We start from the raw sequence: 27,649 nt of genomic DNA on the forward strand, positions 1-27,649 counted from the left end.
ACCTTAAAGTTGTTTTATCTTTTCAAATAAGATGCACATTTTGAGCACAAACGATGCTCGGCACAGCTAAGGCTCCTGGGACCTGGCATGCCGAGAGGGTCTGTTTGGCACAAATGAAGCCACAGTGCAAAAGGACACATCTGTTTGTTAATCATGTATAGTTTGTACTGTACCTTTATAATCTGGGAATGTAAGGGAACATTCTACCAGCAAGAGTTGTATTTAAGAGAATGCAGTGTAGAAAATGACCACATATATAGAATCTATACTTATACAATAAGAATAATTTATATAGCATAAAATCAAGACCTGAAATACTAAAGTGGCAACAGTTTGCAGCAGGGGTATTTCAATGTGCATGATCACACTACAGTCTTTGCAAACACCCCGGTAAAATGTATCTGCGCTTTGTTCTACAGGTTGGGAGCAGCTAAAAAAATGTGCATGGAAAAGAGTAAAAACACCACATGGAGCCAAATTGGAGGGCTTCCCCGTCCAATTTAATTTTCTCCATTTTCCTCCTGAATAGTGAGGTACAACTGCCGCTCAGTTAAGCTTCATTTATTTCTCTCTAGTAAAGGGACCTGGCATATGCCCAGTCACTTCAGTCTGCCCTGTCCTGCCCCCTCTCTATTCACTGCTGCTCTGTGCCACTCTGCCTTCTGCCCCCGTCACTGCACCCCTATACTTGCCCCATTCCTGGTGAAAAAGGAGGTCCACTTTCTCTCTGGCTAGGTCTGTCCCATCTCGCTAGCAATGGGAGCTGTGGGATGGGTAGTGCATGCCCCGGCACCCACTAAACATGCATGCTGGAGAAGGGAAAGACATTAGTAAATTATATAATATGTTAATCATTGCAGAGAAAAAATATTGTGACTTCCATGGTTGTATCTATCACATTTTGGTATTTTTAGTATATTGTGCACCTAAAAGTGTGATTTGCTACAGATGTGGAACTGAAAAGTAGAAAACATCCCATTATTTATAAGGTCACTATACCAAAATCCTCTTTTTGGTCACGGCAAACTTTTTTTTACCTATTCAGAGGCTACCACCTTGCCCCACAAAGTTGTGTATAATTGCAAAACATTCACGAAATGACATTCATAATGCTTTTTTGTAGTGACTTAATTATTAGCTTTGAACATATTTAAAGCATTTTTTTAATTTTAGGAAAAAGAAAGCATGAAAAATGATTAATATATGCTGTATACAGATACCCTCATACATACAAATATGCAGATAACATATGTGAAGTTATGCTGAACAAACCTGATATTTTTTCCCTTATTGTATCTGTAAGAACTACTATTAACCAGAAGAGGGCAACCTTGTCATCCAATCTTTATGTTTAGCTATAATAGTAGGTCTGCTTATGTTAGCTCTGCACTCTCCTCCCCCTGGCTCAGTGAATCACCCTCCCATAACCCTCCCATTTTTCCCCTCACACACAAAGAAGAGCTGCTGCTTCGATTAGAATCCTGTGGCTATATTTTTCTTATGGATGTGCAAACATGGCATCATGAATTTATAAACTGTGCAATATTGGGATTATACCGGATTTATGTGACAAAGACCAAGCAAATCAGTAAGATATAGACATCAGAAATCGATCTTTTTGTTCAAAATGGCAAGTAGTGTTTTCCTTTCTCCTTTGTAGCTGGGGCTGGGTCTCTGGGCAGCTTCATTATTCTGTTGCTGAGGAGTCTGAGCCAGGGACATTGGTAGGAAATGTAGCTCAGGATCTGGGTATAAAACGTGCAGATCTCTCTCAGCGCAGGTTACATTTAACATCTGACAATGATCACAAATATTTTGCTATAAATAAGGCAAATGGAGGTTTGATTGTGAATAGCAGAATTGATAGAGATACCCTGTGTGGTTCTAGTCTGAGCTGTTTGCTGCATTTGGAGGCAGCTGCTGAGAATCCTTTGGAGCTTTTCAGCCTAGAAATAGAGATTCTGGATATAAATGATAACTCCCCAACTTTCTTATCTAATAACCGCACTATAGATATTACAGAATTAGTAGCAGGTCCTGGTGCTCAGTTTGCATTAGAGATTGTGAAGGATTTAGATGTTGGTGATAATGGTGTCAGTCAGTATACATTAAATACAAATCCTTATTTTTCATTGTCTGTGAAGTCTCGTAAGGATGGGACTCTCATTCCTCAGCTGATATTAGAGAAGACGTTAGACAGGGAAGAAAAACAAAAACATAATCTCATTCTCACAGCTACTGATGTGGGGAGCCGGCCAGATCAGGGATCTGTCACATAACAATACATGTATTAGATATTAATGATAATTCACCAGTCTTTAATCAATCAGTTTATAAGGTCAACCTTAGGGAAAATCTGCCTTTAAAAACTGTTCTGCTAACTTTAAATGCGACAGATCTGGATGATGGTGCAAATGGGGAAATTCAATATTTTTTTGATGATCATACATCTGAATCTGCCAGAGAGTTATTTGCTTTGAATGAAAACAGTGGAGATATTTATAGTAATGGGATTTTGGATTTTGAAAAATTAAATTTTTATGAATTATACATCAAGGCAGTAGACAAAGGAATTCCCAAACTGGAAGGGAACTGCTTAGTACATGTGAAAATAGAAGATGTAAATGACAATTCTCCAGAAATTACATTTACTACAGTGACAAATGAAATTCCAGAAAATGCTCCACTAGGAACTGTTGTCAGCTTTGTTAATGTGAGAGACAAGGATTCTGGAAAGAACGGAGAAATACAGATGGATATGTCACCTAATCTGCCTTTTAAAATCAGATCAAATAAAAACCGTTACTCATTGGTCACAGATGGGAATTTGGACAGAGAGAAAATCTCCCAATACACTATTGTGCTGACGGCCTCTGATTTAGGGTCTCCCCCTCTGTACAGTAAGACAACTGTTATTCTCAGTGTCTCAGATATTAATGATAATGCACCAACATTTACACAGTCTACTTATAATGCTTTTATTAATGAAAATAGTGACCCGGGTACTTTCCTATGTACAGTATCTGCTATAGATCTAGATGAGGGTGATAACTCTGATCTGGTTTACTCTATAGCTGAGAGCCAGATAGATGGTTCCTCTGTATCTTCTTATGTTTACATTAATACTAATAATGGTAATATATATGCTCAGCGTTCCTTTGACTATGAGCACATCCAGGTTTTACAAATCACCATAAAGGTAGAAGATTCTGTATCCCCAAAGTTATTTTCTACTGTCCCTGTCTTTATTTTCATTTTGGATACAAATGACAACTCCCCCACCTTGCTGTATCCAGAACACTCTGATGATCTCATTGTTCAAGAGAGGATTCCAAAATCTACATCTGCTGGTTATTTCGTGACAAAACTCTCTGCAGTGGATCTGGACTCTGGTCACAATGCCTGGTTATTCTTTAGTCTAATTGACGCTGCCAATTCCTTGTTGTTTCATGTGTCTAAGTATACAGGAGAGGTCAGAACTGTACGAGAATTTCAGGACACAGAAAATACAGAGCAACAACTTCTCATCTCTATCAATGACCATGGGAATACTCCTTTATCAGTGACAGTCACTGTACTTATTACTATAGCAGATGAGGTTGTAGTAGAAACACCCAAATCTGGTCATTTTATCACTAATTCCAAACCCCCATCAGATATGACTTTGTATTTAATTATTTCCCTGGTGGCTATCAGCTTAGTGTCACTTGTTACATTCATTATATTATTGGTGAGATGTCTGAGGAGAGAAAGTTATGATTACAGCAGCAGCTGCTGCTTTCTTAGTGGCTCCCAATCCAAACCCTACACAGATCAGTATCAGCCGGCTCTTTACCTGAACACAGATGGAACCCTAAAGTACATGGAGGTCAGGATGATTCCCCCAGGGACCCAAGGACAATGTTACCCAACTAACTTTTCCCCAGTCCCCGAACAGCAGGATTTCAGTTATATGAAGTCTCTGGATTTTCCTCAATTAAAAGATATGGCTAAAGGCTCCAATAATTCCTCAGTAATGAATGACTCAGACAAGGTATGTTAAAACTTGTCTTCCTTTCTTTTCTCTTTCATTTCTATACTAATGAAATATGATGTGTTTGTGGTTTTAAGCATAATGTTATAGAACAGGAAAGCCATATTACTCTTGCTATGTTTTTATCATTAATATTCTTAGAGCATTTAATAATGTTTGAATGGTCCAATTCACTGCTCAGTAATAAATTGATAAACTATTTATTTACAATATGTAGATGAACTATCTTTCTGTAACCTTTTTAACTAAACCTACAATATTATTATAATTTTATTTTCATTACCTGTCATCATAAAAAAAATAATAGTGTGCCAAAAAATTCTGATTAGTTCAGATGTGAAAAAATTAGTGTGCATAGCTTTGTTTTCATTGATGTCTGTAGTCTATTTAACGATTTACTGTCAAATTTGTTTTAAAAAATAATGCTCTGAAATTGTTGGGTTTGTTATGTTTTAAATGGATCAAGAACATCTAATTAAAACTTATCCAATATGATTTTAATAAAAAAATATAAATATATACATAACATTAACATCAATAATTATCAGTCATCGATATATCAGACTATCGATGATTGGAACATTGCGACCATCGTGACTTTGATTTCCCCAGCAGTTGATCCTCTGAGCAGCTGCCAGGTATACATTGGGGGGGCTAAGGGGTGTTCATTTACATTTGATCCTCTCTGAAGAAACCAGTGAGGGTCTTGCCATGCTGTCCAGTCAGCCTTGATCAGTAGCACGGCAGATATTGGGGGAGGGTGCAGGCATGCAGAGAGGCCCGGGAGCTGCTGGAACAATATGTTCCAACATCCATTCAGTGTGTGTTTCTAACTGGTTGCATTGTTTGTTACCATGACAGGTAATGCACAGGCTGGTGTGGTCATAATTGACCAACTATTGTCCACAGTCAAATCAGGAAAAAAGAGCAGAAATTCTCAACTTTATTCTCCATATTTGTTCTTATTTATAAACAGTACAACCATGAGTTGGCTCATATTTTGCTACTATAATAATTTCTGGGGCTTGTTGTATTATATATACCTTTGGGTTTATAACGTGCAGTTATAGTAAAGTATCTATGCATTTATAATATTATATACAATTCAATTCAATTAAACATTGCTCAAGTGTGTGTGAGAGAGACATATAGTTTTATCATGTACAATTGTGGAAGAACAATATTAGAAAATATACATTCTATTTTAAATAGAATCAAGTATATGTTGACATGCTTAAATCATTGTACTGGATTAGTTAGTCTGTCCTTTTTACTTTAGTAGTTTTTTCATGAAGGTTTGTCCTTAGAGCTATACTATTTATTTTTTATTATTTTTATTTATTAACAGTTTCTTATATAGTGCAGCATATTCCGTTACGCTTTACAATTGTAAACATTAATAGAACAAAACTGGGTAATAACAGACAGATAAAATACTATGGATGGCTTACAAATCGTTTGTATACACGTATATATGGAAAACTAGCTACTGTACAAATACCAGGATGTAGAAATGCTCACTTTTTTGCTTCTCAAAAGAGTTTGTTACATTACAGCAACTTTTAAACATTCATTATGATTGAGCTCAATGTTCATGGATCTTTCTCAATATACAAGAATTTGTTGAGCGTATTTGACAAATGCTGTATGTTGGCAGCATCACTGTCCTATCAGAATACACTAATATATTGCAATGATTTTTTTTGTAAACATTTTAAATAATTGTTAGTTAAGTATTTAGTTATCTAATATGCATTATCATAACTGAAATATGTGCATATGTTTAAGTTGAAATATTTAAGTTATAAATAATATAATTGTATGTTTATAAGTGATTAGTTATGTGATTAGTTTACACTGTACTGACATCCCATTGTAGCTTTATGAATTTGAGGCAAATTTGCTATGTGATTAAAATTTGTTATCAGAGCATTTAGGTAATTTTTACTATATGGCAGAGGTTCCCAAACGCGGTCCTCAAGGCTCCCCAACAGTTGAGGATTTAGAGATTTCTATGGTTGAGCACAGGTGGTTAAATCAAATTGACTGAGGTACTAATTAAGTCACCTCTTCTCAACCATGGATATCTCTTAAACCTGAACTGTTGGGGAGCCTTGAGAACCGCGTTTGGGAACCTCTGCTATACGATATAAGGAAATAAAATGTGACTTTCCTTCCAAGTGTCAGCTGCCTGTGTTAGTTACCCATGAGTATGTGCTTAGTTACCTGTTGTACTTTGAGTGATCACAACTCCAGTGCACTGGAGTAAAGTCATATAACATTACTGGCAATGTAAATTGTTATACCGAACTTACTCATCAACATTCTTTGAAACAATACTTTGAACACTTACATGTCTATACTTACTATGTAACTTTGAAAAAAAAACTTTAAGCACATCTCTATATACACACTAAGTAAGTTATTTTGAAACAATACTTTAAATACTCACAGGTCTATATGATATCTACTGTAAGTAAATTACTTTAAAATAATACTTTAAACACTCACAGGTCTATACAATTACTAAGGGGTCTATGTACTGAGCCTTGGAGAGAGATAAATTAGATAGAGATAAAGCACCAACCAAGCAGCTCATAGCTGTCACTTTATAGGCTGTGTTTGAAACAGAGAAGCTCATTATTTGATACTTTATCTCCATCTGATTTATCTCTCTCCAAGGCTTAGTACTTAGACCACAAAGTAACTTACTTTGAAACAGTATGATAAACACTTACAGGTCTATATGCTTACAATGTAACTTACTTTGAAACAATCACTTAAACCAATGGTTCCCAAACTGGGTGCTGGCACGTGCTACAAGGTGGTGGTCAAGGACCACATCAAATTATTTATGGTTCATGTGATAAGCAAACCAGTGCTGGTGGCTGCCAATCATAAAATACATAGACAAACAGAATCACAACCCTGTGCACTAACACATGAACGTAAGGCTGACCTATAAGCACAATTTACTTAATTTACTAATGTTTGCAGAATTTCTTAATAAGAAACTTTTTGGCTTAGGGGTGCCATGCAAAGAATGCTGATACTCTAGGGCGCCGTGATTCAAGAAAGTTTTGGAACCACTGCTTTAAACACTTACAGGTCTATATACTTAATAAATAACTTACTTTAAACAACACTTTAAACACTAACAGGTCAATATTTACTAAATAATGTAATTTGAAACTACATCTTAAATGCTTACATCTGTTTGTATGTATTTTCAATATTGAAAAAGTTACATAAAAATCTTTGCAAAGTTGTAATTTTCTTCCAATCATTTATGTAGAGCTATTCCCTATAAAGTGCTGAATAATAGTGCATCTAGGGCCTCAAGCATAGTGAGTACTATGCCAGGTTTAGCAGCTTTAATTATGCACTGGGTCTTAACTAGAAGTGTGCAAGCAGAACCGTTACCCAAGGTGCAGGGCCTTTTGAGTGGTACCCATGCTGCCACGATGGAACCGGTATTTGGCTTGCAGGGTTTCTATAACTTCACACTGCAGCCTGTACAGCCAGCTGGAGCATCCTTCCTGGTACTAGTGGCCCCACTCCCATGGTATGACATCATAACATTGCGTGTTTTGGGTAGAGCCACCATAGGAGGCAAATTCACCCTGCTCCAGAACTTATTGTGCAATTTTTTTCTGTTCATGCCCAGATACGTGCCTGCATGAATATGACCTATACAAATTTGTATGTGGCTCCTATTCTAATGCTTTGATTGGTGAGACAGTAGTCTGTCTAATGTAGGTCAGGTACAGCAAACATGCATTCACACAATTGCAACCAGGTGTAGAAAATGGCAAAGACTTTAATGCACCCATGTAAAATGTATTATTTGTGGGTGATGAGGATCAAGGGCAAATTGCAGATGATGATAATGGTCCACAGCACTAGCAAACCGTTTGGATTGATTAGTTTGGTTTGTTTGTGTGTTTTCTTAGCAACATTTTTTTATGTCTTACACAAGAGAGGGAGATATTTCTGAGATTCCTGGGATTTTGGCCTGCCTCGGCCAAAATTACCGGGTCTCATGTCTGTGTGAAAGGTACCTACCCGGGAACATGTTCCCGGGTAGACGCCCCTGCAATCGACCAGGGTTTTTCCCGGGACTTAAGTCCCAGGAAATTACCCTGCTTCTGTCTGAATGGTGCTACCCGGGAATTTACTACTCCTGGGCAGCACCAAACAGCTTTTGCATGTAGCTGACAGCGCAGAGCGTCCTATAGGACGCTCAGCGCTGCTGCTTTGAGCTGACAGCGCAGAGCATCCTATAGGATGCTCAGCGCTGCTGCTTTGAGCTGACAGTGCAGAGCATCCTATAGGACGCTTAGTGCTGCTGCTTTGAGCTGACAGTGCAGAGCGTCCTATAGGACGCTCGGTGCTGCTGCTCACCACCCCCAGCACCGGCCGGCTGTGCCACAGCAGGCCGCCCGCACTTCTGCTGGACCACCAGGGAATTAAAATAAATGTTAAAAAAATTATAATAAAAAAAAATCTGCGTTATGATTGGCCGGCTTCCGGCTGCTGAATGATGACATCATCATCATCAGCCAGAGAGGTGATAGGCTAGGAGGAGCAGACGGCAGAGAAGAGGCAGGTAAGCAGAAAAACCCTGCTCTTGTCTGAAAGGGGTCTACCTGGGAATTTCCCAGGGTAGACACTGTAGTGTGAAAGGGGGGGTCTCGACCAAATACCCTGGAATTTGCACAGGAGAAATTCCCGGGTCTGAGCAGGAAATTTCCCGGGTTGTATATCTGAAAGGGGTATCACTGATACTTTAACAGTATTAGTGATGCCTACAGTAATATGGAATGTATTTGTTGTAAATAAATACATGGTTACAAACATCAGACAGTTATATACAGTAGAAAATGTAGTGTGCATAGAAACAATTAATAGTCTACACCATAGTGTCACAAATCACAGTGAGCTTCCACAGACATTTCCTCTTGGTATAATAAGGAAAGTCTATTTATTTGGTTTATGTAAGACAGATTTAAGAATTAATTTACTGGCACTGAATTTCTGAAATTCATCCAATGTACATTAAAGGATGTTCTAATACAAATAATAATACATGAATAATTATGGTTAAATAGCAATAAACAAACCAATTTTTCTTTTCAACAATTTTATAGAACTTTATTTCTATGTTTTACACAATACACCGATACATAATGATATTTTTGATATGCAGACACAATCTTTTCACATGTAATAAAACCATTGCTTTATGTGACTAAAATCATGTATTCCACATTTGACAATAAGGTATAAATAAATAGAATGTTATAGTTTTTCATGAAAAAAATATTCTTTAACAATGCACCACTATCACGGCTATTCAGTAATAAAGAGCAAAAAGTTAAAATAGGTGTATATACACAGAAACATGCATGTACAAACACAGATAATTAACAATATTTCAATGGTAAAATAACTACCATTATCTCTTAAGTAAATTATTTTCAAGCCCATTTATTTGATTTATTTTTTATATAGGTATAACCTCAGGAGGATACTAATCTTGTAGAAAATATATAAAGAAGGCCTGATAAGTAGTGCAGTGTCTGAACTGAAATATATTGTTAAATAATTGGGGAAAATTATATATGTACAGTTTGGCAGAAACAAGGGAAAGAGGGGACAAAACTGTAGGAGCAAAAACGGTTTAAACAAATATGGCATAAGTTAAAAGTAAAGGACTCTAGAAAAGGGGACAAACTGTTAACTGGTGGAAAGTTCAGGAATAATATTAAAACAATAATAAATTCAATTAACAGTGATATGCTTCCTGAAAGCTCCCAATAATAGATTATACTGGTAAAAAAAAAATTAAAGGAAATTAACATTTATTCTGATAAAAAAAGGTCTACGCTGCGACTAAACAAGAACAGACTAAGATATTAATTATTGGATAATTTTTTTTATTTACTATTGATATTTAATGTTTCTAGAATTAATTGTGCTATGCTTGCATGCTGAATATGAAGTTATCACTATTGACCAGAAGAGGGCAGACTTGTCATCCATTTGATTAATTCAGCTATAGCAGTGGATCTGCTCATATAAGCTTCACACTCTCCTCCCCCTGGCTCAGTGAATCATCCTCCCATTTTTCTTCTCACACAAAGAGCTGCTGCTCCGATGAGAGCCCTGTGGATGTTTTATTTCTATGGATGGACTGCTTTTTTGGTTGGATGGAAAACTAAATATGTAACCTATATGCATTTTGGATATTACAGGATCTATATGACACCAAATATCAAGAAAATTATTTAAGATATGGACATCAGAGGCTCCTTTCAGTGTTGGAAATGGCAAGTAGTGTTTTCCTTTCTCCTTTGTAGCTGGGGCTGGGTCTCTGGGCAGCTTCATTATTCTGTTGCTGAGGAGTCTGAGCCAGGGACATTGGTAGGAAATGTAGCTCAGGATCTGGGTATAAAACGTGCAGATCTCTCTCAGCGCAGGTTACATTTAACATCTGACAATGATCACAAATATTTTGCTGTAAATAAGGCAAATGGAGGTCTGATTGTGAACAGCAGGATTGATAGAGAGACCCTGTGTGGTTCTAGTCTCAGCTGTTTGCTGCATTTAGAGGCAGCTGCTGAGAATCCTTTGGAGCTTTTCAGTCTAGAAATAGAGATTCTGGATATAAATGATAATTCCCCGACTTTCTTATCTAATAATCGCACTATTGAGATTACAGAATTATTAACAAATCCTGGTGCTCGGTTTGACTTAGAAATTGCAGAGGATTTAGATGTTGGTGATAATGGTGTCAGTCAGTATACCTTGACTACAAATCCTTATTTTTCTCTGTCTGTGAAGACTCATAAGGACGGAACTCTCATTCCTCAGCTGATATTAGAAAAGACATTAGACAGGGAGGAAAAACAAAAACATAATCTCATTCTCACAGCTACTGATGGTGGGGAGCCGGCCAGATCAGGGTCCTGTCACATAACAATACATGTATTAGATATTAATGATAATACGCCGGTCTTTAATCAATCTATTTATAAAATCAGTGTAAAGGAAAATCTCCCTTTAAAAACTGTTCTGATTACATTAAATGCAACAGATCTGGATGATGGTGTAAATGGGGAAATTCAGTATTTTTTTGGTGACAACACATATAAATCTGCCAAAAAATTATTTGTTTTGAATGAAGACAGTGGAGAGATTTATAGTAATGGGATTGTGGATTTTGAAGATTTAAATTTTTATGAATTATCTATTAAGGCCGTAGACAAGGGAATTCCCAAACTGGAAGGGAACTGCTTAGTCCAGGTGGAAATAGAAGATGTAAATGATAATGCCCCAGAAATTACATTTACTACAGTGACAAATGAAATTCCAGAAAATGCTCCACTAGGAACTGTTGTCGGATTTGTTAATGTGAGAGACAAGGATTCTGGAAAGAACGGAGAAATACAGCTGGATATGTCACCTAATCTGCCTTTTAAAATCAGATCAAATAAAAACCGTTACTCATTGGTCACAGATGGGAATCTGGACAGAGAGAAAATCTCCCAATATACTATAGTGCTGATGGCCTCTGATTTAGGGTCTCCCCCTCTGTACAGTAAGACAACTGTTATGCTCAGTGTCTCAGATATTAATGATAATGCACCGACATTTACACAGTCTACTTATAATTCTTTTATTAAGGAGAACAGTGACCCGGGTACTTTCCTATGTACAGTATCTGCTATAGATCTAGATGAGGGTGATAACTCTGATCTGGTTTACTCTATAGCTGAGAGCCAGATAGATGGTTCCTCTGTATCTTCTTATGTTTACATTAATACTAATAATGGTAATATATATGCTCAACGTTCCTTTGACTATGAGCACATCCAGGTTATACAAATCACCATAAAGGTAGAAGATTCTGGATCCCCAAAGTTATTTTCCACTGTCCTTGTCTTTATATTCATTTTGGATACAAATGACAACTCCCCCATCTTGCTGTATCCAGAACACTCTGAAGATCTCATTGTTCAAGAGAGGATTCCAAAATCTACATCTGCTGGTTATTTGGTGACAAAACTCTCTGCAATGGATCTGGACTCTGGTCACAATGCCTGGTTAGTCTTTAGTCTCATTGACGCTGCCAATTCCTTGTTGTTTCATGTGTCTAAGTATACAGGAGAGGTCAGAACTGTATGAGGATTTCAGGACACAGAAAATACAGAGCAACAACTTCTCATCTCTATCAGTGACCATGGGAATCCTCCTTTATTAGCGACAGTCACTGTTCTTATTACTATAGCAGATGAGGTTGTAGTAGAAACACCCAAATCTGGTCATTTTATCACTAATTCCAAACCCCCATCAGATATGACTTTGTATTTAATTATTTCCCTGGTGGCTATCAGCTTAGTGTCACTTGTTACATTCATTATATTATTGGTGAGATGTTTAAAGAGAGAAAGATATGATTATAGCAGCAGCTGCTGCTCTCTTAGTGGATCCCAACCCAAACCCTACACAGATCAGTATCAGCCGGCTCTTTACCTGAACACAGACGGAACCTTAAAGTACATGGAGGTCAGGATGGTTCCCCCAGGGACCCAAGGACAATGTTACCCAACTAACTTTCCCCCAGCCCCTGAACAGCAAGATTTTAGTTATATGAAATCTCTGGATTTTCCTCAGTTGAAAGATATGGATAAAGGCACCGATAATCCCACAGATATGAGCTGTGCAAATGACCCAGAGAAGGTGAGTTAAATTAGAACGTATCTTCCTTTTTTATCTCATTTATTTTTATACAAATTAACTATGTTATGTTTGGTATTTGAAGGTTAATTATATATCAGGAACTAACATTATATTGCTGGTACTGTTATTGTTTCTCACTTATAATTGTATATAAACAATAAGTAATATAGATACACAGTGGCGTCTCTCCCCGCAGTGTCATCCTGTGCGGGGAGGGATGCTGTGTTCATGGCCAAGCAGTGCACCACAGAGAAGGGGACATTGACATACAAGGGGCAAGGTAACTTGGGAAGGGGTGTGGCCACACAGCCAAACTCCCGTGGTCTCATTTTTTACTGGGGGGAGTGGGGTGCCAGAGGTGCGGACTACACTGTGTGCAGTGGCGGCCGTCTCCCTCACAATGTCAGGAGCCTAGTGCTGCACTTAACTATACAGTGCAACACTCAGCTCCTGTCACTGAGGGGGAGTCTGCACCTTGGTGTCACCCCTCGGCGGGTGACACCTGGGTGCAGCCCGTACCCCCCTTGTGATGCCACTGTAGATAGCCCATGTGCCACACAGTAATGAATTGATAGACTTCTAATATTTCCTTTTTTCAATATGGACAAGAATATGTACGTTATTTTGTTTACTGTTTATGTAAAACCAGAATATTATTAGTTTTTTTTACTTCTTTTTTATTGCAAAAGATAGAATTGTTTTACAACTGTAGATATTTATTTGCCATCAGTTCCTAAATCATATGCATCGTAAGTGGAAAAGAGGATTAGACAAGTCTGTAGAATCATTCTTAGCCAACCAATGATCCCAGGTACAGATGGTAAAGGCAGGTTTGCATATTCTTCCTATTCTTACTTGGTCTTTAACAAAATGTATCTTGGTTATAAAAATCCTGCATAAAATATGAAGATGGGAAGCCTGTTGTAGTTTTTGCAAATTAACCTATAATTCTACAATGCTCATATATTATAATTCAGCCCCATTCTGCATGATGTATTGTTAATAAAGGACCTGATTCAGTAGGGATCACAGATGTGATTGCAGTTGCAATAGCTTACGCAGTTCTGTTGCAAAAATATGCTAATGACTACAATTGCACTGCCATCGCAGCCCAATATAAAGATGCCCATTTTCTCTTACTCACATCCGTAATACCATGCAAGTCTGCGAAAACATTGGTACCATTGGCACGCCTGCATTTTGACGACCAACCCCCCCTCCCTGTCAACACCCCCAAATTTTACTTCCTGTCAATCACTCTGCGATGGGTCTGCGTACTCACTGCGATCGCAGACCCGATGCACAGTACGCAACAATTGGCCATCTGTGTGGGTATTAGCACTTGTGATCCATGCTGAATGAGGCCCAAAGTCTGAAGACATATCTGCACAACCTCACAAAGTACTGCTTACTATCATATTTCTGCAAAGTTCAAAAAGCCTTTATTTAATGACGACTCATAGTTAAATACATTTTTATATATTATATCACTTAAAATAGTTACAGGGACATCATGGATGGAGATATTTCAAGTTATTAGCCAAATCATTTGAATGCAGCTATTTCACTTTTGCATGGTTAAATAACTGTCTCGCTAGTAATGTAATATACTTTCAAAGAACAAACTTTATTATATGTACTTTGCATATGTGCTTAGAACCCAAATGCTCCGTGTTTGGTGCATATTGGTGCCACATGTACATTTCATATTTTTTCATTTGTTTTGTTAAGCTGGCCTTCAGTATCTCATAGATGATTGGGGATTCTTGCGCAGGGAGGGCAGTCAGGGAGCAGAAGAACAGCGATCTATATATTTTATAGAAGCTTGACCTTAGACATCTTTTACAGATTGGCTGCAGTGAATTTGTGTAACGTGAAGCTGCTGGGAAATTTTAGCAAATATATTTATGAGTAGAAATGATAGAACCATTTTGACTTAATTTGTCAAATCAAAGCAAACTTTTTAATACTGCACTTGTGGGAAATTTTTGAACTTTTGCAAGTTTGACAGAAGATTATTATGATCACGTTCCATGTCCATGAAGTGCCCACATATTAGGTGTAACATATTCTTCTAATGTCCATAAAATATGGGTTCTGTATGCAATGAACATATTGGACAAAGACACTCATTGAATGTCTGGCACTTTCAATGACTGTGCTCAGGTTACTGTATTTTATCATAAGTTGCAAACAAACTGGCCCCAAATCATGAGTGGCTATTTGCTGGGTTGACTACCTAACCATAGCTTATCCTACTGTGTGCACCATGGATAAATATCATGATGTTTCTTTGAGCTCATTACATGATCTGATCATTTTCCAAAAATTAAAATGCAGCCTCCTTTGGAGACACAGAGGTATTTTAAAGCTTCTCAAATATGGCACAATGGCTATGATTTCACTTTAGTTTTGAGATATTCATTAAATACATATTTATTCATTAAATGTCATTTTGTATACTTGAAGCATGTGCATATGTTTAAGTTGTAGTATTTATTGTATGTATAATTACATTTTTAAAATTAATAAGGTGTGTGATTAATTTATACTGCATAAATAAACCAATGTAGCATCATAAATATGAGGAATTTCGTATAGAAATATTTTAGCAATACATTTTTCTAACATGTTATGGAATAGCTATGTGACAACCTTTATGCACCTGTATGAGGCTCGGTCTGTGCTCACCTACCTGTACTACCCTTTGTGCTTTGAATGAGGACTCCTCCAATATACTTAACTAAAGTCATATGTCATTATTGCATAGTGTTACATTTATTATGCAACATAATAAAAAATATTAGATATGCTTACCTGGCTCGGGGTACAGTATACATTTTATGATGTATGATTCTATTCTGAGCATAGCATAATGTTATCTGATTAATAACAACACCTGGAAGATTATATTTACCTTTTGTTCAATTGCACAGCACTGTTTCACTGCAGTTGACTGGATTATGCAATCAGCGTTCATTTATTGGCATATTGGGACCAAATCAAGAATTAATTAATCTGCGGTGAGGCTTTCATATTTGGTTGATTAAAAATATACACAGAAATATACATACTCTATATACAATATCTATATGTTTAGATACAGTTTTATAATGCAAAACCCCCCCTAAATAATAGCTAAGAAAGTATTAAAAAATCAATAAGAATGCAATAGCAAAATTACAAACACTATCTTTGTCTCCCAAATTATTTTCATCTTCCTTAATATTACATATTTGTATCTAGTTGGGTACAGTTTATTGCCTACAGATATTCAGTTTAATGATATTATGGAAAAGATATGGCGTATATATAAAGAGTGAATTGTGGCATTAAAAATGTTTTGCTTGGAACGAACAAATTAAAGTTGGGAGATGGTTAAAACATTGATTTACATAAATTCTAAAAGTACAAGGGGATTTAACAAGGTTCTGGAGGACAGGAACTCCAATACTTCAAACTCTACAAAGTGATACAGTTTCAACTGGTGGAAAGTTCAGAAATAACATTACAAAATATTTTTTTTTTCTAAAACAATAGTAATTAATTTAAACAAAATTCCATATAATATAGTGGTAAAAATAAATAAAAATGTTAACTTATTTAAAAAAAACAATAGCTGCATTATAAGTAGAATGAAAATGACTAAATTGATCCATTAGCTATATATTTGTTTCTGCTTGCTGGCCATGTAGTTATCACTATTGACCAGAAGAGGGCAGACTTGTCAGCTAGTCATTTATTTCAGCTATAGCTGTGAATCTGCTCATGTAAGCTCCACTCTCTCCTCCCCCTGGCTCAGTGAATCACCCTCCCACCTTTCCTCTCACACAAAGAAGAGCTGCTGCTCCGATGAGAGCACTGTGGATGTTTTATTTCAAAGGATGGATTGATTTTTTGGGGGATGAAAATATGAATATATAACCTACATGCATGTTGGATAATACAGGATCTATGCAACATCAAAAACAAGAAAAAAACATTAAGATATGGACATCAGAGGCTCCTTTCAGTGTTGGAAATGGGAAGTAGTGTTTTCCTTTCTCCTTTGTAGCTGGGGCTGGGTCTCTGGGCAGCTTCATTATTCTGTTGCTGAGGAGTCTGAGCCAGGGACATTGGTAGGAAATGTAGCTCAGGATCTGGGTATAAAACGTGCAGATCTCTCTCAGCGCAGGTTACATTTAACATCTGAAAATTATTACAAATATTTTGCTGTAAATAAGGCAAATGGAGGTCTGATTGTGAATAGCAGGATTGATAGAGAGACCCTGTGTGGTTCTAGTCTCAGCTGTTTACTGCATTTGGAGGCAGCTGCTAAAAATCCTTTGGAGCTTTTCAGTATAGAAATAGAGATTCTGGATATAAATGATAATTCCCCGACTTTCTTATCTAATAATCACACTATAGAAATTACAGAATTATTAGCAGGTCCTGGTGCATTATTTGATTTAGAGATTGCAGAAGATTTAGATGTTGGTGATAATGGTGTCAGTCAGTATACATTAACTATAAATCCATATTTTTCATTGTCTGTGAAGACTCGTAAGGATGGGACTCTCATTCCTCAGCTGATATTAGAGAAGACGTTAGACAGGGAGGAAAAACAAGAGCATAATCTCATTCTCACAGCTACTGATGGTGGGGAGCCGGCCAGATCAGGGTCCTGTCACATAACAATACATGTATTAGATATTAATGATAATCCACCGGTTTTTAATCAATCAGTTTATAAAATCAGTGTAAAGGAGAATGTGCCTTTAAAAACTGTTCTATTAACATTAAATGCGACAGATCTGGATGATGGTGTAAATGGGGAAATTCAGTACATTTTTAGTGACCACACATATAAATCTGCCAGGAAACTATTTGCTTTGAATAAAGACAATGGAGAGATTTATAGTAATGGGAAACTGGATTTTGAAGAATTAAATTGTTATGAATTACCTATTAAGGCAGTAGACAAAGGAATCCCCAAACTGGAAGGTGACTGCTTAGTACAGGTGGAAATAGAAGATGTAAATGACAATTCCCCAGAAATTACATTTACTACAGTGACAAACGATATTCCAGAAAATGCACCAATAGGAACTGTTGTCGGATTTGTTACTGTGAGAGACAAGGATTCTGGAAAGAATGGAGAAATACAGCTGGATATGTCACCTAATCTGCCTTTTAAAATCAGACATATTAAAAATCGTTACTCATTGGTCACAGATGGGAATCTGGACAGAGAGAAAATCCCCCAATACACTATTGAGCTTACAGCCTCTGATTTAGGGTCTCCCCCTCTGCACAGTAAGACAACTGTTATTCTCAGTGTCTTAGATATTAATGATAATGCACCAACATTTACACAGTCTACTTATAATGCTTTCATTAAGGAGAACAGTGACCCAGGTACTTTCCTATGTACAGTATCTGCAATAGATCTAGATGAGGGTGATAACTCTGATTTGATTTACTCTATAGCTGAGAGCCATATAGATGGTTCCTCTGTATCTTCTTTTGTTTACATTAATACTAATAATGGTAATATATATGCTCAATGTTCCTTTGACTATGAGCACATCCAGGTTTTACAAATCATCATAAAGGTAGAAGATTCTGGATCCCCAAAGTTATTTTCCACTGTCCCTATCTTTATATTCATTTTGGATACAAATGACAACTCCCCCACCTTGCTGTATCCAGAACACTCTGAAGATCTCATTGTTCTAGAGAGGATTCCAAAATCTACATCTGCTGGTTATTTGGTGACAAAACTCTCTGCAGTGGATCTGGATTCTGGTCACAATGCCTGGTTATTCTTTAGTCTCAGTGATGCTGCCAATTCCTTGTTGTTTTATGTGTCTAAGTATACAGGAGAGGTCAGAACTGTACGAGGATTTCAAGACATAGAAAATACAGAGCAACAACTTCTCATCTCTATCAGTGACCATGGGAATCCTCCTTTATCAGCGACAGTCACTGTACTTATTACTATAGCAGATGAGGTTGTAGTAGAAACACCCAAATCTGGTCATTTTATCACAAATTCGAAACCCCCATCAGATATGACTTTGTATTTAATTATTTCCCTGGTGGCTATCAGCTTAGTGTCACTTGTTACATTCATTATATTATTGGTGAGATGTCTAAAGAGAGAAAGTTATGATTACAGCAGCAGCTGCTGCTTTCTTAGTGGTTCCCAATCCAAACCCTACACAGATCAGTATCAGCCGGCTCTTTACCTGAACACAGATGGAACCTTAAAGTATATGGAGGTTAGGATGGTTCCCCCAGGGACCCAAGGACAATGTTACCAGACTAACTTTCCCCCAGCCCCCGAACAGCAGAATTTCAGTTACATGAAGTCTCTGGATTTTCCTCAATTTAAAGATATGGTTAAAGGCACCGATAATCCTTCAGCTATGAACTGCGCAAATGACCCAGACAAGGTGAGTTATTTTAGAATGTATTTTCCTTCCTTTTCACATTCATTTTAATACCAATTAACTATGTTATTTTTGGAATTTGAAGGTTAATAATATTTTGGGAACCAACTTTACTTTGCTGGTACTGTTATAGTTTTCACTTCTAATTCTATATAAACAATAAGTAATATAGATAGCCCTTTGGTCACATATTTATGAATTGATAAACTCCTAATATTTCCTTTTTTTATATTCAAACATAATTTGTACATTATTTTGTTTTACTCTTTCTATAAAACCATAATATTGCTAGTTTTTATTTTACTTGAAAAAAATATAATTGTTTTCCAAATGTAGATATATTATTTATTTTCCATCACTTTCTAAATCATATGCATCATTAGTGGGATAGAGGATTAGACAGGTCTGTAGAATCATTTTAGCTAACAAGTGATGCCAGTTATAGATGGAAAAAGGCAGCTGTGCCCATTCTTCCTTCTTCTTTGGTTCTTTTTTAACAAACTTTATCTTGGTTATATAAATCTTGCAAAAAGTATGCAGATGGGCAGCCTGTTGTTGATTTTGTAAATGAACCTATAATCTAGAATGCTCATATATTATAATTCAGCCCCATTCTGCATGATGGACTGAATAAAATGAAGACATATCTGCACAACCTCTCAAAATATTGCCTACTATCATATTTCTGCAAAGTTCAAAAAGCCATTATTTAATGAGGACTCATTGTTAAATCAATTTTTATATATTATATAACTTAAAATTTTAGTGAGGGGGACATCATGGATGGAAATATTTCAAGTTATTAACCAAATCATTTGAATGCAGCTATTTCACTTTTGCATGATTTAATAACTGTCTTCCTAGTAATGTGATAGTCTTTCAAAGTGAACAGACTTTTTCCATGTACTTTTCATATGTGTTTAGAGCCCCAGTGCTCGATGTTTGATGCATTTTGTTGCCATATTTAATATTTCATATTTAAAAAAATGTTTTGCTAAGCTGACCTTCAGTATCTCGTTGATGATGGGAGGATTCTTGTGCAGGGAGGGCAATCAGGGAGCAGAGGAATAGTAATCTATAGATTTTTATAGAAGCTTGGCTTTAGAGATCTTTTGCGGATTGTATGCCGTGAATTTGAATAAAGTGAATCTGCTGGGAAATTTGAGCAAATGTACTTATGGGTAGAAATGATGGAACTATTTTGAATTAGTTTGTCAAATCAAAGCAAACTTTTGAATACTGCACTTGTGGGAAACTTTTGAAAGTTTGACAAAAGTTTGTTATGAACACATTTGGTTTCCATGGATTTCCTACAAATTAGGTGTAACATATTCTTTGAATGACCATAAAATATGGATTCTGTATGCAATGAACATAATGGACAAACACACTCGTTGAATGTCTGGCACTTTCAATGACTGTTAAGTTCACCATATTTTAAGATAAGTTGCAAACAAACTGGCCCCAAATCATGAGTGGCTTTGCCATGGGTTGACTACCTAGCCATAACTTATCCTACTGTGTGCACCATGGACAAACATCATGCTATTACTTTGATCTCATTACATGATCTGATCATTTTCCAAACAATGAAATATGCAGCCTCCATTGAGGACACAGAGGAATTTTTAAAGCTATTCAAATATATCACAATTGCCATAATTTTACTTTTAGATTTAGATTTTCATTCATCACATATTTATTAATTAAATGTCATTTTTCACATGTGAATCATGTCTATATGTTTAAGTTGGATAATTTATTGGATGCATAATTTTTGTGTTTACTATTGATAAGGTGTGTGATTAATTTATACTGTATTAACTATTTAACTGATGTGGTCACATGGGATGCAAATGCAGCCAGCTGTGCTTCAGCTGACAAGGTGTGACCGCACCGCCCGCTGTGTTTTTGAAGAGGAAATTTGTTCTACACATGTGCAAAATGGATCTCCTCTGATTCCATGGGCTCTCCTGCAGAACTGGAAAGTTCTGAACAGTTTTGCTGGGAAAATCGTCAGTTAAGTGGTTAAATAAAACCCAATGTAGCATCACGATTATGAAATATTATGTATAGAAATATTTTGCAATACATTTTAGTAACATTTTAAGGAAAAACTATGTGACTATATTTAGGCTCCTATATATGCTCACCTACCTGTACTACCCTTTGTGGTTTGAATGAGGACTCTTCCGATATACTTAAATCAAGTCAGATGTAATTATTGTCTAGTGTTACAGTTACTATGCAACATAATGAAAACATTTTGCAATTGCTTACATGGCTCAGTGTACAGTATGCATTTTATGATGTATGATTCTATTCTGAGCATATCAAAATGTTCTCTGATTTAAAAAACACACCTGGAAGATTATCTTTACCTTCTGATCAATTGCATAGAACTGTTTCACTGCAATTGACAGGATTCTGCAATCAGCATTAATTTATTGGCATATTGGGACCAAATCAAGACTGAATACATCTGCGGTGAGGCTTTCATATTTGGTCGATTCAAAATATACACAGAAATACACATACAGGTTGAGTCTCCCATATCCAAATATTCCGAAATACAGAATATTTTTAGCATGACTGAGATAGTGAAATCTTTGATTTTTGATGGTTCAATGTATACAAACTTTGTTTAAGGCACCAAATTATTAAAAACAAAGTATAAAATGACTTATAGGCCGTGTGTATAAGGTGTATATGAAACATAAATTAATTTCATGTATGTACACAAAATTTGTTTGTGTCACAAAATTATTGAAAGTATTGTATAAAATTACTTTCCGGCTGTGTGTATCAGGTGTATATGACTCATAAATGCATTCTGTGTTTAGATTTGGGCCCTATTCCTAAGACATTTCAATATGGTATACAAATATTCCAAAATACGGAATATTCCGATATCCAAAATAGCCTTGGTCCCAAGCATTTTGGATATGGGAGACTCAACCTGTACTGTATATACATAGTCTGTGTGTACATACAATATCTATATGTTTAGATACAGTTTTATAATATACAAAAAAAAGTAAATGGTAGCTGAGAAAGTATTAGAAAATTAATAAAAATGCAATAGCAAATTTATAAACATTATCTTTTTTTCCCACTTTATTTTCATCTTCCTTAATATTACATATTCTTATTTGGCTGGATTCAGTTTATTGCCTACAAAGATTTTACAAGGTTCTGGAGGGCAGTAATGCCAAAACATCAAGCTCTACAAAGGAATACAGTGTTAACGGGTGGAAAGTTCAGAAATAAAATTACAATTTTTTTTTTCAATACTAAATCATGTAAACAAAATTCCATATAATATAGTAGTAAAAACTAAAAAAAGTTGCTTATTTTTTAAAAATCAATATCTGCTTTGAGACTAAACTAGTGAAGATTATTTTTAAGTAGAAAAAAAAACACTAAATAGAACAATTAGCTAACTATATATTAGTTTGTGCTTTCTGGCTATGTAATTATCACTATTGACCAGAAGAGGGCAGACTTGTCATTCAAACATTTATTTCAGCTATAGATGTGTTTCTGCTCATGTAAGCTCAACACTCTCCTCCCCCTGGCTCAGTGAATCACCCTCCCATCTTTCCTCTCACACAAAGAAGAGCTGCTGCTCCGATGAGAACGCTGTGGATGTTTTATTTCTATGGATGGATTGATTTTTTGGGGAGATGGAAGACTGAATACATAACCTGCATGCATGTTGGATTATACAGGATCTATATGATATCAAATATCAAAAAAATAATTTAAGATATGGACATCAGAGGCTCCTTTCAGTGTTGGAAATGGCAAGTAGTGTTTTCCTTTCTCCTTTGTAGCTGGGGCTGGGTCTCTGGGCAACTTCATTATTCTATTGTTGAGGAATCTGAGCCAGGGACATTGGTAGGAAATGTTGCTCAGGATCTGGGTATAAAACGTGCAGATCTCTCTCAGCGCAGGTTACATTTAACATCTGACAATGATCACAAATATTTTTCTGTAAATAAGGCAAATGGAGGTTTGATTGTGAATAACAGGATTGATAGAGAGACCCTGTGTGGTTCTAGTCTCAGCTGTTTACTGCATTTGGAGGCAGCTGCTGAGAATCCTTTGGAGCTTTTCAGTCTAGAAATAGAGATTCTGGATATAAATGATAACTCCCCTGCATTCTCAACAAATTATTATATTATTGAAATAACAGAGGTCTTTACAAGTTCTGGTGCTCAGTTTGCTTTAGAAATTGCACAAGATTTAGATGTTGGTGATAATGGTGTCAGTCAGTATACATTTAATACAAATCCTTATTTTTCTTTATCTGTAAAGACTCGTAAGGATGGGACTCTCATTCCTCAGCTGATATTAGAGAAGACGTTAGATAGGGAAGAAAAACAAGAGCATAATCTCATTCTCACAGCTACTGATGGTGGGGAGCCGGCCAGGTCAGGGTCCTGTCACATAACAGTACATGTACTAGATATTAATGACAATCCACCAGTGTTTAATCAGTCAGTTTATAAGATCAGTATAAAGGAAAATCTCCCTGTAAATTCTGTTATATTAACTTTAAAAGCAATAGATTTGGATGATGGTGCAAATGGGGAAATTCAGTATTATTTTGATAGTCACACTTCTGAATCTGCCAAAGGATTATTTGATTTAAATCAGCACAGTGGAGAAATCTTTTTAAAAGGAAATGTGGATTTTGAATCACTAAAGTTTGATGAATTATCCATTAAGGCAATAGATAAAGGGTTACCAAAACTAATAGGAAACTGCTTAGTGCAGGTGGAAATAGAAGATGTAAATGACAATTCCCCAGAAATTACATTTACTACAGTGACAAATGACATTCCAGAAAATGCTCCACTAGGAACTGTTGTCGGATTTGTTAATGTGAGAGACAAGGATTCTGGAAAGAATGGAGAAATACAGCTGGATATGTCACCTAATCTGCCTTTTAAAATCACACCAAATAAAAACCGTTACTCATTGGTCACAGATGGGAATCTGGATAGAGAGAAAATCTCCCAATACACTATTGAGCTGACGGCCTCTGATTTAGGGTCTCCCCCTCTGTACAGTAAGACAACTGTTATTCTCAGTGTCTCAGATATTAATGATAATGCACCAACATTTACACAGTCTACTTATAATGCTTTTATTATTGAGAACAGTGACCCAGGTACTTTACTATGTACAGTATCTGCTATAGATCTAGATGAGGGTGATAACTCTGATCTGGTTTACTCTATAGCTGAGAGTCAGATAGATGGTTCCTCTGTATCTTCTTATGTTTACATTAATACTAATAATGGTAATATATATGCTCAGCGTTCCTTTGACTATGAGCACATCCAGGTTTTACAAATCACCATAAAAGTGGAAGATTCTGGATCCCCAAAGTTATTTTCCACTGTCCCTGTATTTATATTCATTTTGGATACAAATGACAACTCCCCCACCTTGCTGTATCCAGAACACTCTGACGATCTCATTGTTCAAGAGAGGATTCCAAAATCTACATCTGCTGGTTATTTGGTGACAAAACTCTCTGCAGTGGATCTGGACTCTGGTCACAATGCCTGGTTAGTCTTTAGTCTCAGTGATGCTGCCAATTCCTTGTTGTTTCATGTGTCTAAGTATACAGGAGAGGTCAGAACTGTACGAGGATTTCAGGACACAGAAAATACAGAGCAACAACTTCTCATCTCTATCAGTGACCATGGGAATCCTCCTTTATCAGCGACAGTCACTGTACTTCTTACTATAGCAGATGAGGTTGTAGTAGAAACACCCAAATCCGGTAATTTTATCACAAATGCAAAACCCCCATCAGATATGACTTTGTATTTAATTATTTCCCTGGTGGCTATCAGCTTAGTGTCACTTGTTACATTCATTATATTATTGGTGAGATGTCTGAGGAGAGAAAGTTATGATTATAGCAGCAGCTGCTGCTTTCTTAGTGGTTCCCAATCCAAACCCTACACAGATCAGTATCAGCCGGCTCTTTACCTGAACACAGATGGAACCTTAAAGTACATGGAGGTCAGGATGGTTCCCCCAGGGACCCAAGGACAATATTACCCAACTAACTTTCCCCCAGCCCCTGATCAGCAGGATTTCAGTTATATGAAATCTCTGGATTTTCCTCAGTTCAAAGATATGGCAAAAAGCACCGATAATCCTTCAGATATGAGCTGTGCAAATGACCCAGACAAGGTGAGTTATATTAGAATGTATCTTCCTTATTATTCTCTATACAAATTAATCATTGTTTTATTTTTGCAATTACATTTTTTATATTAAATCACAGGATTTCTATATTTCTATTGCTATTGTTTTACTTCCATTAATAATATACATTTGATAATGTGTGACTGGCCCATCTTCTGCTTAGTATTAAATTGATATATTGCTCTTTTTACTATATTTAGAATATTTACAGAAAAAAACACTGTATGTATATTGTATCTTTATATAACACTTTTACAAAAACTACAAGTTTATTATTATTTTTTTAATAATCGGGAAAACAATGTTTAATAATTTACCAAAAGTAATGCTAAGCGCAGATGTGAAAGATAAACAGGTGTGCATAGTCTTCTTATCTTCTTTGCTCAATTTAATAAATATTATGGATCATGTAAAAGCTGCAAATAATGCAGGTTAGTTGTCTGTTTTAGTTCATACAAATAAGCCTTTTTTTGTAATGCTTGTGCATTATGGTCCATCCATATCCTGCATGACTTATTGTGCATGTTAGGTCTGAGAATGAAGGGTTACAGTATCTAAGCAATAATACCAAACTCACCAATGGTCTATTCATCATCACTTCATTTCTACAAAAGCAGGTGAAAATTAACATTTTCACCTGCTTTTGTAGTTTTACGTTTCAGGCCATTCATCAAAAAGGCAATGCTTACCTTTCACTGCTAAAATGGCCTGCTGTCTCCATGCACCAGTATGGGGACAGACTTGATCAAGCTCCGCAAATACAATATTTCCGGAGCTTAACTGTGTGAGCATTCGCCATCTTCAGATGGTGTTTTCACCCGCAACTCGGTCCTTCCCTATGGGAAGGAGTCCCGGGTTGCGAAGAGGGATCCATTTGGACTCCTCTGTCCCTTTCTGGCTCCTTCTGCTGGACATTGTGGCTTTTGTGTGCCTGCGTGAAGTCAAGGTCACACAGGTGCACTCGTTTCACTGCTCCGAAAGTGAAAAAAAAAGACTCAGCGAGACAGCTGATTTTTGGATCAGCTGTCTCCGCGCTGCAGCAATGATGAATTGCTCCGGAGCTTGCTGCGAGTTCAACTGTTAATTATCGGGGTCCATTTGGACCCCGATAATCAACATAATGAATAGAGCCTCAAGTTCTGCCTACTATCATATTTAGATCACCCACTTATAGGTCTGGAAAGTTCATAATGCCATACACATACTGTATGTATTTATTATATAACTTAAAAAAATTATTTGTAACAAGGCTATTTTACAATGTTAGTTATATTATTTTATGTGGAGCTAATAACTTTCAGGTGGTAGAAAATGACATCCATTGTGAATAGCTAAAATGTCTCTCTGTTAATCAGACAAGTTTTTACAATAAGCAAATTCTTCTCTGTGTTTTTTATATCACTACTGTACATAGAACATCAGTGTTCCATTTTGGGGACAGAGATGATGGAGGACTTCAGTACGTGGTAAAGAGGAGGGAGTGGTGAAACAGGCCAGACGGTAATGAGTCATTATCATGCATGTCCAGCATTGCTCCAAAATTCTGTCGGAAGGCATATTAGGACTAAAGAGGGGAAATACTCCACTTTTTACCTCCATATTTGCGTTGATACCTGGCCCTTTAGATTTCAAAGAAAGTTCAATTATAAAGCCATAATCTGATCCACATTGCTGCATCCTTGCCTACTCTCCCAGTAGTCGCGGGAGGCTCCTAATTTTTAGGGTAACCCCCCACACCCCTGGAAATGTAGGCTGAGCTCCCACATCCTGCCAACTTCCTAGTGATGTGGGCAGGATGGGGAGATTTTACAAGAAATGTGTGGGTCCGTAGGAAGTGGGTGGGGCTAAATGACGCAGTCCGCATCAATATGTATGAAGATATATTTGAACCCTTTACATATGTGTAAGTTAAAATAAGTGTATTCAATACAGTAAAGTTATCAACTTACATATGTAGATGGTTCAAATCAGGGCCTTAACTAGAGGTGTGAGAGTGAGGGCTGTGGGGGTGGCACAAATGCTGCCCCACAGCCCTTGCTCCTGGCTAGCAGGGTGCCTGGAACAGCACCCTGTAGTCACAATTGCTGCTGCAGTGCCACTTTGAAAGCTTCAGGCTGGTACCCTACAGTCTGTCCTCAGGACACTCTAGGTAGTACTGCACTTACCAGTGCTGTTGGCTTGCCCCTCTGCACTACATCATGAT

The 27,649-nt window shown here is 36.7% G+C and overlaps 2 protein-coding genes and 1 pseudogene across 10 annotated transcripts in view; all 3 read left to right on the forward strand.

Moving 5' to 3' along the window:
* LOC148506021 (protocadherin gamma-B5-like) overlaps positions 1-27,649 on the forward strand; it is a 519,059-nt gene that overhangs the window by 303,809 nt on the left and 187,601 nt on the right. The window contains exon 1 of one of the 9 annotated variants that reach the window (XM_088447406.1): positions 12,737-12,778. The exons of 7 other annotated variants lie outside the window; for them this stretch is intronic. In XM_088447406.1, coding sequence (XP_088303532.1) covers positions 12,752-12,778 — 27 coding nt within the window. In that variant the 5' untranslated portion in view covers positions 12,737-12,751. Of the gene's footprint in view, positions 1-12,736; positions 12,779-22,873; positions 25,432-27,649 lie in introns of those variants that run through there. One more of the 9 variants, XM_088447407.1, reaches the window with a different exon arrangement.
* Positions 803-12,223, forward strand: LOC148506031 (protocadherin gamma-C5-like). The gene is given in 5 exon segments (XM_088447436.1): positions 803-830; positions 1,600-2,241; positions 2,244-4,033; positions 7,701-7,735; positions 10,396-12,223. Coding segments are annotated over 5 exon segments (4,323 nt in total).
* On the forward strand, positions 16,768-20,892 carry LOC148506032 (protocadherin gamma-C5 pseudogene; annotated as a pseudogene).

This window comes from Taudactylus pleione, unplaced genomic scaffold (genome assembly GCF_031769625.1).
Source record: "Taudactylus pleione unplaced genomic scaffold, aTauple2 ptg000431l, whole genome shotgun sequence".
NCBI classification, from domain to species: Eukaryota; Metazoa; Chordata; class Amphibia; order Anura; family Myobatrachidae; genus Taudactylus; species Taudactylus pleione.